The following is an 18073-nucleotide window of genomic DNA, read 5'->3' as shown; positions in this document are numbered from 1 at the left end:
GCTTGTGTATTCTCATGTATTTTCTTTTAAAGATTTTATTTATTAGACAGATCACAAGTAGGTAGAGGCAGGCAAAGAGGCGCAGGGGGGTGGGGAGGCAGGCTCCCTGATGAGCAGAGAGCCCGATGTGAGGCTTGATCCTAGGACCCTGGGATCATGACCTGAGCTGAAGGCAGAGACTTTAACCCACTGATCTACCCAGGCATCCCATATTCTCATGTATCAAAAGAAATTTTTTTTTTTGAGAGAGAGAGATATAAAGGGCATGACCAGGGTAGGGAGGGGCAGAGAGAGAGAGAATCTCAAGCAGACTCCCTCTGAGCTCAGAGCCCAACACGGGGCTCAATCTCTCAACCCGGAGATCATGACCCGAGATGGAATCAAGAGTTGGACACTTAAATGAGTGCACCACCTAGACACCTCCTGTATTAAAATTTTTTAGAATTAACTTCTGATTATATAGCTATCAGTGTCAATATGTATAACCCACTTGGACAAAAAAACCTTTGAGGTCCCCAATACTTTTAAGAGTATGAAGGGCTACTGAGAACAAAAGGTTTGAAAACTGCCATATGAATTTTTCCCCCAATATCCCAAGTGGTTGGTGATATTATCTATGACTTACAAATGGCAAAGCTGATTTTAGGAAGAGTAGTCACAACACCCTGAAGTGGCAGAACTAATATGAGCTCAGGAATATCTCATGGCAATGTCTGGATTTGGTCATTAATCATTATTTTTTTTTTAAGATTTATTTATTTATTTGACAGACAGAGATCACAAGTAGGCAGAGAGGCAGGCAGAGAGAGAGGGAGGAAGCAGGCTCTCTGCTGAGCAGAGAGCCCGATGCGGGGCTCGATCCCAGGACCCCAGGATCATGACCTGAGCCAAAGGCAGAAGCTTAACCCACTGAGCCACCCAGGTGCCCCAATCTTTATGTTTAACATCTCCCAGTTGTATGTTCCCAAACAGAATTAGGTATTAGATGCATTTTAGTAAAATTATTGGTAAGAGACTTTACAAATTTCTGAATCTCCTTCTTCATGTAAATTACTTCCTTATTCAAAGATAATTTATCAATTTCTCAATTATATCAAGATTTTTATGAATTTTTATGAATTTTAATCTATAATCAGAAAATTAATTATACAAATAATTCATTTTTTAAACTTTAGCCATATTATAAGATTACATTTTACAAATATAACCGTGTTTTACAGATAATCATTATAAAGTATGTTGCCATTTCATTTGAAAAGTGTATAGAGTATTTCTAGTCTTTCTCAACTCATTTTATTATTCTTGATTTTTTAAAAAATTGATCCTTAGGGGTTCTGAAATTCTTATGTAGTTGAAATATAGATTTTTAAATTTGAACTAAAGAACACAGATTCCTGAGACTTTACAGTAAGCTGGGAAGAACTTTAGTCTATCACCTTATTGAAGAGAAAACGGAGTCTCAGAGAAACGAAGTGACTTGTTTAATGAGTAATTTCTCAGTAGAATCACAAAGACCTCTCATATAAATTTTATGGAACCTCTTTATGTCTGGGTAGGCTAGGAGGTGTTAAGTTAATAAATAGTATATAGAAATGCCTTTTTGACATCATCACTCATCAGATTTCCATCTCATTAAAGTCCTATTGTTTTCCTTGTTTCTCACCTTCTCATCTTCCTCTCTCTCTTTCCTAACGCCCTTCTCCTTTTCCTCCGTTCTCTTGGCTCTCCTTTCCCATCCTCTTTCTCTCTTCTCCTCTCTTCCCTCCTTCTTCTTTCTCTCTCTCTCTTTTTGATATGTGTCTACCTTATATTTCCAGAAATAATCCAGTGGCATCTCATATAAATGTACCACTTTCTTATTGCAACTCAGACTGCAATTGTGATGAAAGTCACTGGGAACCAGTCTGTGGAGACAATGGAATAACTTACATGTCACCTTGTCTAGCAGGATGCAAATCTTCAAGTGGCTATAAAAATTCCATGGTGAGTATTTGTTTTTACTCTCTCTTCTCTCCTTGATCAGCATCGCAGATTTGATTTAACAATTACTTATCAAATCTGTAAGTAAGGTCTCTAGTAAAAAGAGAATAGACAAAGACTCCTAATATTGTCTGTCATTGTGATGGCTGTGCTGTTGTGTAAATGAAAGCCTCACGTAAAATCCTGCTCGAAACACAGATAGGTTTTCCTGTTGCTTAAATCTCATTTGAGATTATTCCCACTTTCCCTCCTTGAGTTTATGAGAACATGACCTTCTGGAATTTAAATGCATTTAGGACACCTAGGAAGCACCTCATTTTACTAATTAGATTAAATTAGAGGTACTTTATCCTTCGGAAATTAGGGGAAAGTTCTGATCCAACCACTTGTTAGTACTCCCTTCCTTTCCAGGACTAAAATCTATATGCCATTTTGTATGTAGTTCTGACAAGTTTGTCTTTAGGCTCACTACACTTTCACTTTCCAAAAAATTAATCAAGACTTCATGCTCACTTTGTCCAATTCTTGGCTTCGAATTTTGATTTCTCCAAGGGTGGCACTTCTATCCTAGATAATTTGGGCTTTTGCCTACCTATTCCTAACATTTTCAACAGAAATGTCATTTCCTTCTTCACTCAAAATATTTCCTTCCATGCAGACTATGGGCTCTTCCTAATTCTCTGAGTTTATTCCCACTAATTGGGGATTGGGTATCGTGTTCTCTATTCCACTTCCAATCTACTGAGTATCTCACAAAATTGAGGAGCCAGATCCTGGGCCATTTTCTTATCACCAACATTAGTATAATCAGCTATGATCATTGCTCTCTACCACACAGTTCTGTCTTTGATTTTCAAACTTTTTCTATCTTTTTCTTGTCCGTAATGCTACTAATTGTATTGTTGAAGGGCACTGAGAACTTTGAAGAATAAAGCACCTGGATTCTTTGAAGCCAGGCCATGAATTTGCACAAATGTGACCAAAGGACCGTACTTAAAAACTCATATCTTGGGGCACCTGGGTGGCTCAGTGGGCTAAAGCCTCTGCCTTTGGCTCAGGTCATGATCTCAGGGTCCTGGGCTTGGACCCATTCTAATGGGTAGCTCTGTTGCCAGATTTTGCCCCCCACAAAACTATATTTTCTGGATATTTTTAGTAATCCTTCCCTTCCCTTCTCTTCCTGCTCCTGACACTTAGTAGCATTGTTGAGAATAGTACCTAGATGTTTTATAGAAAGTACAAATGAGAGGGAGAAAAATTTATTTAAAGAAACATATATTAATGAGAAATTATATATAGTGTTTCAAACATTAATTTTTTTCTATCTTTTCCTAATTTTTAATTTAGGTATAAATTAAATGTTAATAGCGAATTGAATATTTTGTTGTTGTTGTTTAGAGAGGAATCCAGGAACTTTTTGCCTTTCAACTATTAAACAACTGTATTTTCAGAATACTTTCTTTAAGCATTGTAAATAATTTAGCTTGAATAGATGAGACTTCTTTAAATATAATGAAATGTATTTATAGCCCAGCCATATCTTCTAAATATATTCTGCAATATTTCAAAAACTATTTTTTAGGTGTTTTATAACTGTAGTTGTGTGGAAGTAACTGGTGTTCAGAACAAAAATAATTCAGTGACTTTGGGTGAATGCCCAAGAGACAGTCAATGTACAAAAAAATTTTATATCTATTTATTGGTGCAAGTCGTGAATTATTTTTTCTCTTCAATGGGAAGCACCCCTACTATCATGCTGATTTTTAAGTAAGTATGACATTTTAAAAACATTTTTATTTATATTAGACTATCAATACACCTAATAATGTCCTATAATATATTTGGAACACAAATTTGTATTTTGTTCTTTATCTTAGTAAGTCTTAGCTTTGCAATTTAGGATCTCTTGCAGGGTAAAAGAGGGTTTTACAGATCATTGTTTCATTCAACTTTTTTATAAACATATAATATATTTTTATCCCCTGGGGTACAGGTATGTGAATCACCAGGTTTACACACTTCACAGCACTCACCATAGCACATACCCTCCCCAATGTCCATAACCCTACCCCTCTTCCCCCAATCCCCCCTCCCCCCAGCAATCCTCAGCTTGTTTTGTGAGATTAAGAGTCACATATGGTTTGTCTCCCTCCCAATCCCATCTTATTTCAAATATTTATTTTTAATGACATTATACACTTATAATGTCATTTATGTTTTAGAGATCATTGTTTCATTAATGTCTTTTATAATGTCATTAATTAGGTTACGTTAAACATTACCCTTGTCAAAAACATATACTAATCTCTCACCAGCCTTTGATTTTATTGGAGAAAACTTCTGTGAAGCAGACAGTAGAATAAAAATATAAACCTCAGCCTATTAATAATTTTCCAATGCTTGTATCATAAGGCTGTTATTAAAATTAGACTAAGCATTAGTGATAATAGTCACTGATTCAATCTATTCTTTTTGTGTGTCAGGCACAATTATAGGTGCTAAGGACAGAACAGTGTGAGCAAAGTGATGAAGTTCTTGCTTTCACTAGCTTCCAGGGGTGGTGAGGGATGAGGGACTGGTCAGGGTAGAAGGGAAGAAACAATAAATAAGCAAGTAAATGTGTAAAATAGAAGTGTTAAGGATTAGGAAGAAAAATAAATCAGCTTAAGAATATAAGGGGGGGGCAAATAAATGGTACTAATTGAGATATTGAGCATTGGAAGTGATTTGATAAGAGACCTGAAAAAAATGAGTATGCGAGCAATGCTGATGTGGGGACAGGTGAAGAACATGGTCCAGAAAATACACACCCTGTGGGGCATGGTAACAACTTTGGAGTTTATTCGAATTGTACTGAGAAGCCAACAGAGACATTTGAGCATTAGAATTATACAACTGACTTATCCAATTAGAAGATCACTCTGGCTTTGGAGTGGAGAAGAAGTTTTTGGTATGTAAGAATGGAAACAGGGAGGAGAGAACGCTATGATAGTTCTTCAAAGGATGGCAGTTTGCTTGAGGACTGGGATGGTAAAGGAAATAGAAAGTGTTATGAATCTCAGTCTTTGTTCTGTTTTTAAGGCAATGTCAATAGGATTTGCTAATGGATTGAATGTGGCAGGTAAGAAAGAAAGTTTAAGGATGATCCCAAGGTTTTAGCCCGACTTTGAGAAGATGGTAGTACTGTTGAACAAACTAGTGAGACTAGGGAAGGGTAGTTTGGAGAAAGTGGAGAAGTAAGACTTTTTTCTATCCCTGTAAATCTGAGATGCCTATGGAGAAATATTAGAGGTGGAGACATAAATTTTGGAATCAGCAACATACAGAAGCTGTTTAAATTTATGGCACTTTTAAGATCTTCTAAGGACTGAGTAAAGATAGAAACAAGATTTCAGAATCAAGGTCCAGGCACTCCATCTCCAGAAACCGAGAAGAGGAGGAGAATCTATTGAAGAAAACGGAGAAGGAGATCCCATGAGGTTGGAGAAAAACCAAGAGCGCGAGTCGTGGAAGTTAAGGGTTAGGAAGACATCACTGGATTTCATTTTGTGCTTGTCACTGATAGCCTTAAAAAAATAATGCATAGGGGCGCCTGGGTGGCTCAGTGGGTTAAAGCCTCTGCCTTCGGCTCAGGTCATGATCTCAGGGTCCTGGGATCGAGCCCTGCATCGGGCTCTCTGCTCCTCGGAGAGCCTGCTTCCTCCTCTCTCTCTGCCTGCCTCTCTGCCTACTTGTGGTCTCTGTCAAATGAATAAATAAAATCTTAAAAAATAAAAAAACATGCATAAAGATGGGGGTGGGGGGGAGAAAGCTACTTTGCAAAGGATCAAGAGAAAATGCAAGAAGGGGAAGTGTAGATAACCAATAAGAAAATTATTTTTATGAGTAGTGTTGTAAAAAGAAGCAGAGAACATGAATGGTAAGTTAGCAGGGGTGTGGCCTCAAGATTTCTGTTTATACTAGATATTATAGCATGCTTATGCACTGATGAGAATTATCCCGTAGAGAGGAAGGTGAGTGATAGTGTAGAAAAGAGAGGGAGCAATTAAAGGCAGAACAATTAAAAGAGATATAACAAGTACACAGAGTTTACTCTGTAATAGAAAGGAGTATCTTGGCGCCTGAGTAGCTCAGTGGGTTAAGCCTCCTCTCTTTCTCCTGCCTCTCTGTCTACTTGTGATCTCTCTGTCAAATAAATAAATAAAATCTTAAAAAAAATAATAAAAAGGAAGGGGATGTCTTCTATGTGGTAAAAATAAAATGATAGACATGTAGATTTAGTCATGCAAAGCTATTGAAATTTTGTTCTGATTGCTTCTAATTTTTCTGTTAAATAAAAAGCAAGGTAATCAGCTAAGAGGAAGGAGGAATAAGAGGCTTAAGATGAGATCAGGAAATGGGAACTAGTCATCTTAAAGGCTGGGAGAATAAACTGGAAAGATGAACTAGTAAAATACAGTAGGATTGTACTGGAGGTCCTGAGGTTTTGTGTTTCAAATGAGCATAGTCAGAGTATTTGAATGATTTCCTCCAGCCAGCAGTTCTCTAGGTATAGGTGCAGAAAAGGTGGGGGTTGGATGAAAGCATTTTTGCTTGCCTGAGACAGTAAGGCTTGGGAAGGATAGGAAAGTCCAGGGCCTATGAAAGGAATGATTATATCTCGGAGAGAGCATGGTGAGAAAACTGAGGACATGAAAATGGAGATGACCTGGCACAAAGTAGGAGGTGGCAAGGGCCTGAAGAGCCCTGTGGGCCTGAGGCTTCTTGGAGAGAGTGAGTTTAAAAGTTGAGAGGTGCTTCCGGTGAGGGTGTGTTCAAAACTGAGAATTAGGGAAGGTGTATTGATTAGCATGACCATGGGGTTGGTGAGGTAAGACCAAAGGAGTGAAGAGGTCAAGACACCCAGAGGCCAGATCATTGGAGGATGGTCTACATGGATTATTATAATTAGGAAAAGTGGCAGCTGTAGTTTCGGAAAAAAATGACAGAGTCTAGTACTAAAATCTCCAAAGAATGATCACAAGAAACGTGATGAAGATACTAGTATCTGTAGTTACAGATTCTATAGGCAGGAGGAGGTTAGGGAATGATATATTAGGATAGCACACCACCTGAGGGGAGTTAGAAGTTTTTCAGAGGGGACACTAGGGTCTGGAGGTGTTTAAAAGAAAAAGAGCAAGAAGGACATCTACACTGAGGCCCAGTAAGATTGCAGAGAAAACCAGCCCTCTAAGAGTTGTATGGAAAGAGCACCATCAGGGGGCAGTCAGGCTTCATTAGAATAAGAAAGTGAATGGGTTCTTAAGAACTCAGGATCTAAGGATTTTTCAGGTAATGGGGAGCACAAGGGAAGTTTGAGTGATATAAAAGGAGCGGAGACTAGGTGTGATTAAAGAATGATCTAAATCATGTGTGTGGGGCGGGGGAGAGCCCAGCAACCCAGGAATATGAAAACCAGTGCCTGTGCTAAAAGAGGTTACATGACTTCTCCAAGTCACTCAGTCAATGTGAAACACCATTTATCTCTTTATTCAAGAAGAACTAGCATGGAATATCTTAGGGGGCGATTGGCAAATCGACTAACTACTTTTTCCTGTGAACAAATACAGTCATCCAAACAGCTCAAGAAAAAACAACCATCACCTTTGTATCACTTAATCAAATATTTCAAAAAAGATAAGGTTTTTGAGCATCCCCCCTATCCTGCCACTGCTGCTGGATAATTTGTTTCATATGAAGTGTTTTAAGCTATCACAGGAATATCAGAATGGCATGGTAGTGTCATCATCTTATTGAACACAGAACAGTGGAATTAAGGAAACAAATTTCCAAATGCAAGTGAGTTAATTTCTAAGAGAGGATACAAATGTGCTTGCTCCCTTTAAAATGACTTTAAATACACTAGACACTAGAATACAAGTAACTTTTTTGACCCTCCTGTTTATATCACATAGTTCATGAATCATATTAGTGAACTTTGTTGTTAGTAGCAATGGCAGAAATAAGATGGTAAAAATGTTCTCATACCAAGATCTTAATAAAGGGATTGCTGTAGAATATGGCCTGTGTCAACTGAATGGGTCACATGAGAACTGTTTCTTCATAAGCATAATAAAGTCTGTTCCCACCACACACTTACAGAATTTCAAAGGATCAAGTGTGAAAATGTTAAACCATCTTGAAATCTCAATATGCTGAATAAATAAAAGAATAATAATTATTACTCAGTTCTTTGCCCTTTAAAACAACTGAAAATAAAACTTGAAACAATGTCAGCCATTCACTTGAAGGTTTTCATCTGATTATAAAAAACAATGCCGCTAAGAAATGTTTTGATACTGAACTTGGTTTGGTATTTTGGAGATGTTTAATGTGCCTTTGCCTTTATCTTATTTCAGAACTGTTCAACCTGAACTGAAATCCCTTGCAGTGGGTTTCCATTCACTAATTATACGAGCATTAGGTATGTTAAATATACAGATTAAAAATTTAAGATATACATTTTCATATCAAAGCTCACAACTGGATGTAATTAATTTCCAGTCACAAGAGATTTTTAAAGGTGTAATTAAAAATAATTGTTATTTTTGGTGATAAAAAATAGTGAGACAGAGGAAATCCAAGTAACTTAAAAGAGACGTTGATCATTAATTCTAGTCCAAGTCTATCTTTAACTAGAACAAAAAGTCATAATATTTGTTTTACACTCCTTCTAACACAAAGATAGGTGTTTTTCAGTTTTTCTACTTTCCGACTTAGGAATATTACTTCCCATAGGCAGAGTGGAGGGTCTTCCACATAAGGAGGGTAATGCCCAAAACAGCTTGGAAAGCCTGGGAACCCAGTCATGCCGGGATTGCATGATTTAAGAGGACTTTTTGTTGCTCTGCTTCCCACTGCCACTTCTCTAAGTCTGGGGAAGCTGATCTTTATCAGAAGTTAAAAATGCAAGAGGAAATGGGAACTAAATTTGTAGGTAGGACTGAGAATCTTGGACTAAGGGAGTGCTCTGAATGAAAGCAAGCCCAGGATATTGTGCTTTTTATTGTTTAAGAGTAGCCTTAGACTTCAGGGGTAAGAATTCCATTTCTAGATATTCAAATGAGATGATTAACATAAGATTTAGGAAATCACCCTTTTCCCCCTTATCCCTATGAACTTGCCATTTACACCACAGAGATTTCTATTGTTAGCTCTACAATTTCTGACCTCACTCCTGTGCGTGCCCCTTTAAGACGTATTAACAATAATATGCTTGCTCCTGGGAAGTAGGAAAAGAGCCTCATTCATCTAGGGATTGGGATAGAAGACTGACCATAGCCTGGAGGCAACCGCGGACGGCAGAAGGAAAGGAAGTGGGAGGGGTCAGTCCCTGGCATCCTTGCAAGCAAAAGAAAGAAGCAGAACTCTGGCTAAGTGCAATGGAGAAGTTGTCCAAGAAGTGTATTTGGGGAGAAGGCCATAGATCCTCAAAGGTCAAAAGAGGAAATATAAAGGGCTTGGAGAGAAGATGGAGGTGCTGCAGGATTACCCTTTAGTTCTCATCCCAGCCTTCTGTTCTATCCTTCTCTGCTCTTGCATTTCTGTCTGTCCTGGTGATAAAGTTCTTGAACCTAGGTGAGGTTCGGTGGGGTGAGGTTCGGAGCCGACAGCTAAAGAAAGAATTCTTAAGATGTCTCTGGTGCAAAAAGGTGGTTTATTAGAGCACGGGGACAGGACCCGTGGGCAGGCAGAGATGCGGCTGCCCAGGGCCTCTGAGGAGTGGCTGCTTATATACACAGGAGTTGGGTAGGTGAGGACAAAGAGGTGTTCAGAAGGGATATTGGGGTAAAGAAGACTGTCAGGATATTGAAGGCCTGGTTACTATCAAGCCAAGGCCACTTTCCCTCTAATGAGGCACTAACATAAAGACTATTGGGAGTCTCCTGGTGGAATGTTACATTCCTGCTATCAAACGTCCTTGTTAGTGAGATTTAGGTCTTAAAAGAAATTTAACTTTATTTACTTTTCCTTCTACCTCCGTCTCCTTCAGTTTTTTTTTATGGAGGGGAGGGTGACATTAGAGCTTGAGGAACTGAGTTATGTATCTTTGGAAATTGGGCTATTGATAAGGTAACTTCTTTGTTGTAAATCTCAAGGACATTTGTAAACCAAGAGAGACTCCTGCCTTGCAGGACTGTGATCTCTGCAAGTTAACTATTTATCATTTTATGGCAGTCAGGGGTGCCTGAGGAATGCTACACCTATGGAGGGGAGCGGGTGAAGAGGGGGTGCAAGGCGCCAGCTTTTGCTTTGTCCTCAGCCAGCCTCCTGCTCCCTCATCACTGGCAGATTCCTGCCTCCAGATACAATGGAGATACCTCTCTCCAATGGAGAATGTGGGAATCTAGGACTCCCCTTTAGATGAAGAAATAAGATGAGCCTAGTGGAAATTCTTCTAGTGACGTAAAAGAGAACAAAGGGAATTTTGCAATCCTAAATGGGAGCTTACTGTTTTGATATGTCCAATATATGGCGCAGTAGAACCTAACTACTTTTTGGAAAAAATACTTCCTGAGAAGTAGTCTTCAATTCACAGAAAGCTGTCTTTAATACAACACATGTGTAAGTTGTGGGAGGTCTGTAGAGCATATTAAACTGAAAAGGATATTTGGAAAATAGATTATTTGAAGTTTCAAAATTCCAGTAATGACTAAAGACCAAGCTGGCTACCTAAAACATTTAATGAAAAGTTTGGCATTAAAACCAGTGGCATTATATGGGAGAAATAAATTATTGACATGTATTTTTCATTTTTAAAATGGTGGCTGTTTGTAGAAAGCTATAAATTTCTTACACGTTTTCTTAGTACCAGTTTTTCTCAGATATGTTTGGCTCGAGGCACCAGTCTTTTGTCATCCCAGATTTATCTTTCTTAGAAAAATGAGATTCAGAAATAAATGGAATCAATACAATTTTGAAATATGAATCACTACCATTTTTATGTAACAAAATAAAAATTGAAAGTCACTCATCAAAATACAAAAAGAACAAAGTAAAATCATGACCACTTCAGATATACCATATGGAATATAGATCTCTACCAGCATGTCTCTAAAATTTTGGTCAAATTAGCAATACTTAGAACTAGGAGTGTATCTCAGAGTTTATTAAAATAGCCGTAAGCAGATGAGTGCTTCTGCTGTAAGACAACATCTGTGTTTCTAAAAAAGCCCTGCATTGTGAAAAATCATTCACTACAGATAAAAATTGGCTTAGGCACAGACCACCAGACACCCAGGTACTGTGATCAGAACATTAACAGAAACAAAATTCAGCCACAGGCCCTAACTTGGCCAGCCTATACTGCTTTGGTGAAGTATTAAAAATGCATACAATTAATGGAGAGAAAATGCAAGATTGTGACAAAGTGGAGCTCTGAGCCAAGAAAGAAGGACAACATGTCAAGAGCCCAGTATACTGTGAAACTGGGCCTGTACTTTTCAAGGGGGGAAGTGCCAGCTTTCTTAAAACTGGGGTTGAAAACTCTCCTGACTTTGCAATAGTTGCACTGAGGGTTCTTTCCTTTCTATGAGAAGGTACAATTCTACTCCCACACTTTTTAGCTCTCCTTGCCTAGGAAAATTATATATGAACCAACATAACTTCTGTGCTGACAACATTTTCCCTCTCGCCAGTTAGGCTTAAGTTAATTGGTAATAATAAGAAGAGCAGAGCATATGGGCATTTAATGTTCCCTCTTCTCTTCCCTCTGTGTGTTGGTGAGGGAGATAGCAGATATCTATGCTATTATATGTGATTTGAGACTTTGAGATTCCTAACAGTCTCGATCCTTGAGTAAATTTACATCAAAACAATGGAAGCATGCTCCAAAATTTTCAACTTTTACTTAATCTAAAATGTATCAATGAGAAATATCACCCAGTTATGTTTGAAACCATTCCTTGGATTGGCCTTTTCTCATCTCACGTTGCAGGAGGAATTCCAGCTCCTATATATTTTGGGGCTCTGATTGATAGAGCATGTATGAAGTGGTCAACCAGCAGCTGTGGGAAGCAAGGGTCTTGCAGGATATACGATTCCACATTATATGGGTAAGTTGTCATAAATATTTTTATTAATTGATTTTTCCTTTGATTATATTAGTTCCCAAACGATGAAAGGTCGTTTTCAGTATAATAATAATTACAGCCACCCTTTAATGAATTTTGCATTCAGTGTTTTATCAGGCAACATGGTATCTCATTTTAATAGTTGGAAACTGCAGGAAATGAATGTTTTTCTCCTTTTTCCTTAAATATGAAGAAACAAAGACTCAAAGAGAATGAGTAACTTGTTCAAAATCATACAGCTAATAAGAGAAAGGTCTGGGATTCGTACTAAAATTTGTTTTGTTGTTTCTAAAATCCCTCCTAATACTAAAAAAACCTATATTCAATGATCTTCTGGCTTCTCTAAGAAGAAACAAACTGATGCTGGGGCTCTGGTAATATGTCAATGGGAAGAAAAGAAAAAAAAAGTTTCTATATTGTTCTGTTCATAGGGAAATAACTGGATCAAGAAAAGAAATAGTCACAGAAGTACCTTAGCCTTAAAAAATTAATTAGAGATTATTCAAACACACGAATTTATAATATGAAACTATGAGTATGAAAAAAATGGTGGAAGAAATATATTTAATTATCTAGGAAGTAGGAATGTGTTTCTCAGTAAGACCCACACCCCTAAAACCACAGTAGAAAAAAATGATTAAATATTTTTAAAACTCTGTGTCACAAAACTTAAGCAAATTTCGAAGACAAAAGATAAACTAGAAAAAGAACTTGTAACTTACAACCAGACACAAGGCAAATGTTCTGAATATATAAAGAGCTCTTAAAAAGAATAAACATTACCAATGCTGGCAAGGATGTGGAACAACAGGAAATCATATTCAGTGCGGGTGGGAATGCAAAATGATTTAGTCACTTTGGAAGAGTCTGAGTTTGTTATTTGTTATAAAGCTAAACATGGTCAAGTAATTGTGCTCTTCGTGTTTACCCAAATAAGCTGAAAACATGCCCACTCAAAAATCTGCACATGAATGTTTATAGCAGCTTTATTCATCATTGTAAAAAAAAAAAATGAAGCAACCAAGATGGTCTTCCATGGTAAATGGAAAAACAAACTGTGATATATTCATATAACAGAATACTTTTCAGCAATAAAAAGAAATGAGTATCAAGCTACAGAAAGATAAGGCAGAATCTCAAATGCACATTGCTATGTAAAAGAAGGCAGTCTGAAAAAGCTATATATTGTATGATTCCAACTAGGTGATTTTCTGTCATAAAGTTGGCACCATTCCAACCAGCTACAAATAACTAACACTCCTAGAACTCTTAATACTTTGAAGTTCTCTTATGGCCCTTACCAGGTTCCTTTTGGTCAATTGTGTTCATTGCCTAAAGTACTTTACAAGTAATTACCTAAAGATCATCTGAAGTGGAATTTTTAAAAACAGCCGTGTATTCCCCAATGAAGAAACAGCGAAAATGTTAGTCACTTTATGATTTTTTTTGGATTTAATATTTTGTGATAACCAGATAACTGTTCATTAATTTTATCTAACAAAGACAAATAATAATAAATTTCTACTGCAAGGAATTGAAACCTACATTATGACATCAATCCTAAATCTAAACCCACTTTATTCAAGTTTTCTCAGCTACAGTCACATAACTAAAAGTGCATAGTAATTTTTCTATTTTCAATGGAAACTCTGAAAAGTTTAACATTGGGGTAGAACTACTTGACATAACCCCAAAATGAGACAAATGTATTTGATGTTTTAAAATATTTCTTTTGTTATTTTTGGTACACTACAACATTATATTGTCATTTTAAAAGATTTAAGCCTAATCAATTCAAAATGATATAATCCCATTTACCTTCAATTAAACCTAATAATTTTTCAAGGTTTTTGTGCCTAAAGCTTTTCTACATTTAATTAACAATGTCATTAGGCCAGTGAGTGCTTCCGAAGCTACTAGGTCAGTGGTTATCAATCTTTCTTGTTCTTTATAATCACCTGAAGAGCCTTAAAAAATACAAATTTCTGAAGATGACCACAGAAATTTGCCCATCTTCAGATATTTTTATTTATTGGTCAAGGGCTGTGGGCCCTGGGCATGGGATTTCTAAATCTCCTTGGATGATTTTAATGTGCAATCTAAGCTAAGAATCGCAAGACTTGACCATGTGTGCTAGGTAATTTAATATAGTTTCACTAGAACTTCCAGTAGTCCACGTGACAGCTCTTGTGGACTGTATTTAGCCTATAAACTAAATTTTGGTTTCTATCTAAATGGATTCACTTTGGTGATCTCACAGTCAATTCCTTTATAATCCATTTCCATTACACATGAACTAATCTGCCTTTGAGAAAGTTAAACATCCGAAATATCCCTTATTTTTATGGAAAGCATTTGGGTAGTTTCTGTGGCTTAATATTCCTTTTAAAATAATTTAAAATTTCTATCTGTGTCAATAAAAAAAATCACTAGAATTTCTGCCTTAGTATCATTATGTATAATTTCAAACATCATTTTTTTTTTCTTTTAAGGTCTTCTGCATACTGGAGAGAAACACTATAAATTGTTCTAAATACTTCAACATGAAAATTGACTTTTTTCTCTTTTCACAGAAATACCTTCATGGGCTTGATGGAGAGCTTAAGATTCTTAGCACTTATTTTATTTGCTGTATTAATTTCCACTATGAAGAAAATATATCAAGGAAAAGATACCAAGGCATCAGAAAATGGAAGAAAAGATACAAATGAAGCAAACTTAGAATCCTTAAATAATGATGGATATTTTGTACCTTCTTCCAGAGCAGACAATGAAACACATATGTAAGGGGAGAGAAAAAAAATTAGGTTGTTGTATTTCAAACAATATTGTGTGAATTTAGTAGCATGGTATTTTGAGCAGTTCTTGGTCTTTCACTAATAATTCTCCCACCCTTATGATGGTACAGTGAATCACCTGTGAATTTGTAACAATAAACAGACTGTAAATGAAAAGGAATGAGAGCACGCATTGCTTAGGATATAGCTGTGCATTTGAGATGAAGATTAGGACACATGTTCCATACAAATTTAAAGTGAGAAGTGTGGTTAGTATATAATAAAAGAAAAAAAATATTTGCTCTGGTAATTATAACTCAATAAAACCAGTGATTAAAAAATGGAGAGGAAAAGGGAGGAGAGAAATCAATAAACTAAATAAGGAGAGAAGCCCAATACCTTTTAAGCCAGTTTGGCCCCCATAACTCAAGCATGAAGTTAGTATGATAGAACCACTATACTATCATGACATCTGTCATTCATGTATTAAGTCATATATTTCACAGACCTTATTAATTTATAATTTGAAATTGCATTCAGCTAGGAGCCCATGATGCATCTTCTTCCAACCTTCCATTAAAATACTGCTGGAGAAATAGAGATATTTTAGAATTTGCAAGCTATGATTGCCGAACAACATATTATGGAATGTGTTGTTTCTTTTAGGACCATGGAAGTGGATTAAGTAAACACATTTACTTGAGAAAGCAAAGCCCACTTAAAAGATGTGTCTTCATTTCATTTGTCTGTTCCTGGAAGACATGGAATCTGTACCAGATAATTTACCAGCTGTTTCTCAGTTGCATATTTGTGTGTCTGTGTGTGTTTGTTTTTGGTTCACCAAGAGAGAGCTTTCACATCCCCAAAATTAGGACAAGAGGAGAGTGGATGAGAACAAATACTTGAATATTCTATTTGTTAGATGACAACAGCTTTATAGTGAATGCTAAAACTTGTAGTTTTTATACTTAGTAGGCTAAAAGACACTTTCTGGCATTAGAATAACCTGTGAAACTTCTTTTATTTTTAATTAAACAGATTTTTTTTTATTTATTTGACAGAGAGATCACAAGTAGGCAGAGAGGCAGGCAGAGAGAAAGAGAGAGAGAGAGGAGGAAGCAGGCTCCCTGCAGAGCAGAGAGCCTGATGCAGGACTCAATCCCAGGACCCTGAGATCACGACTTGAGCTGAAGGCAGAGGCTTAACCCACTAAGCCACCCAGGCACCCAAAACTCCTTGTTTTAGAAGAAACCAATCCTGCGCCCAACCAGAAATTCTCATTCAAAACATTTGTCATACAGCCTGAACATCTCCTTAAAAAAAAAAAAAAAAAAAAAAAAAAAAAAAAAAAAAAATATATATATATATATATATATATATATATATATATATATATATGGTCCCTGGTAAAGAGATACAGAAAAGAAAGCCACAAGATAGAAGATAGTCCTGAGTATAGTAAAGTCACAAAAAATGAATGCCTGCTAGAATCTGAGAATTAGCCTAGAAGTTATATATATCTTAAACTGTTCTCAAGCTGTAGCCCTGAGAAAGGATTCTTTACTCCCACAAACAGAGATTTGGAAAAGCCACCAAGATGCTAGGTTACTGTGTTACAAGGCTGATGGGATCTTATCTCAAAAAAGAGAGGAAATTATGAAGCTGTTTTTTAAAACATTGCAAAAAATAATAAAGGCAACATCTTGAATATTTATATCTTCAACAGTTATTGAATATCAAATATCTTTAGGCAAAATGAAATATAGTAAATAAAACAAAGGACATTATCTCATAGAACTTATACTTTAAAGGAAAAGAACATTAAATTAAATTATTAAATGTTATAAAATGATATAATTTAAAAAATAGATTTATATTTATAAATGTATATGTACATTGAAGGAAAAAAACATTTAAAAATATGTCTCAGATAATCTGATCTACTTCAGAATCCAAGAATCCAGGGAGAATATTAATCCTTAATTCAATGGCATTTATTAGACAGGAATACATATCCTAGGGGAAAACAAGAAGGGGTGGTGATTCAACAAACTTATGAATAAGAGAAAGAAAGTTTGCAAGGATGCAAAATAATATAAGAATGTAGTTAAAACACACATTGGATAAGGTTAAAAGAAGACAGTGGCCAAAAACCCAAATCAATGATAAAGAAGTTACCCTTAAAAATCTGAAAATGTGGGGGGAAACGATAAAGAACCAAATTGTGAAGGAAAAAAAAGACAATTTAAAGGAAAATCTAAAGCATCTACCTAGGAAATCTGATAGTTTGAGGATGAAATCAGATTTAGAAAAGAAGCATTAAAGATTTAGTTGCAGAATGCCTTCTTGCTATGAAGAAACCCTTGAGTATACAGACTGAAAACTCTTTATTTGCACCATATCTTCATGTTCCCATCCATTTTCATGCAGTGGGCCTTTGACTATGATTTTCCTTCCTCCTGAAGTGCTCTTTTTCCTACTGAATTAACTGATTTTTGTCATTCAGATATAGGCTCAATCACCATTCCTTCAATGTCTCTGACTTCTTCACTGCTTAAGAATCCTCTGGTTATATTTGTAGCAGCATAGCACTTAGCAAAATGTAATTTTACATTTATTTGTGATTATTTGTTAACTCTTAGTCTCCTTCACCAGTCATAAGCTCCAGGAAGGTAGGAATTGAACATATTTTACCTATGTATTTTATTCCCTGCATTCAGCTTGGTGGCTGACACAGAGCAAATGTTTTATCAATTATTCTTGAGTGAATGAATGAGTAAACTCCCAAAATTCCAGTCATAAAAATATGAATGTTATAAATAAGAACTAAAAACAACATGCATGCAAAAGTTTTAAAGGCTGCATCAAAGTAATTGGATAGGGAGTGAGGGCTACAGATGGTTTGAAGGTTTTCTTTAGTATTTTAAAATGAAAAAATATATTTTAAAATGTTAAAAAGTGTCCTTTGACTGACATCTGTGTGCTAAACACAGGAAATAAAAGTGTTTACAAAAACTGAGGTTGCCCCAATTAGAAGTTTATTCTTTTGAAATAAGACTTGGTCTCCTTTCAAATTGGAAGAGATTATGTATTATCAGTTTTTTACAGTGTGAGTAGAATTCCAATCTTTTTTAAGAAGCAGGTTTTTGATCGTGGAAATGAAGAACATGAGGATATTCAGAGAATAAGAGAAAAGGTCACAGA

General features: G+C 36.2%; 1 protein-coding gene across 3 annotated transcripts in view; it reads left to right on the top strand.

The window, feature by feature from the left end:
- Positions 1-15046, top strand: part of SLCO1B3 (solute carrier organic anion transporter family member 1B3) — a 65832-nt gene extending 50786 nt beyond the window's left edge. For all 3 annotated transcript variants that reach the window (XM_004755724.3, XM_004755722.3, XM_004755723.1), the window contains 5 exons: positions 1818-1983; positions 3563-3747; positions 8379-8443; positions 11957-12074; positions 14666-15046. In XM_004755724.3, the coding sequence (XP_004755781.1) occupies positions 1818-1983; positions 3563-3747; positions 8379-8443; positions 11957-12074; positions 14666-14879 (748 nt within the window). In that variant the 3' untranslated portion in view covers positions 14880-15046. The remainder of the gene's footprint in view (positions 1-1817; positions 1984-3562; positions 3748-8378; positions 8444-11956; positions 12075-14665) is intronic.
- The last annotated feature ends 3027 nt before the right edge of the window (positions 15047-18073 follow it).

Source organism: Mustela putorius, unplaced genomic scaffold, assembly GCF_011764305.1.
Source record: "Mustela putorius furo isolate JIRA1106 unplaced genomic scaffold, ASM1176430v1.1 tig00537227_pilon_pilon_pilon, whole genome shotgun sequence".
Taxonomy (NCBI): domain Eukaryota; kingdom Metazoa; phylum Chordata; class Mammalia; order Carnivora; family Mustelidae; genus Mustela; species Mustela putorius.
Note: the sequence above shows the minus strand (reverse complement) of the source record. Positions and strands in the feature narration are given on the sequence as shown.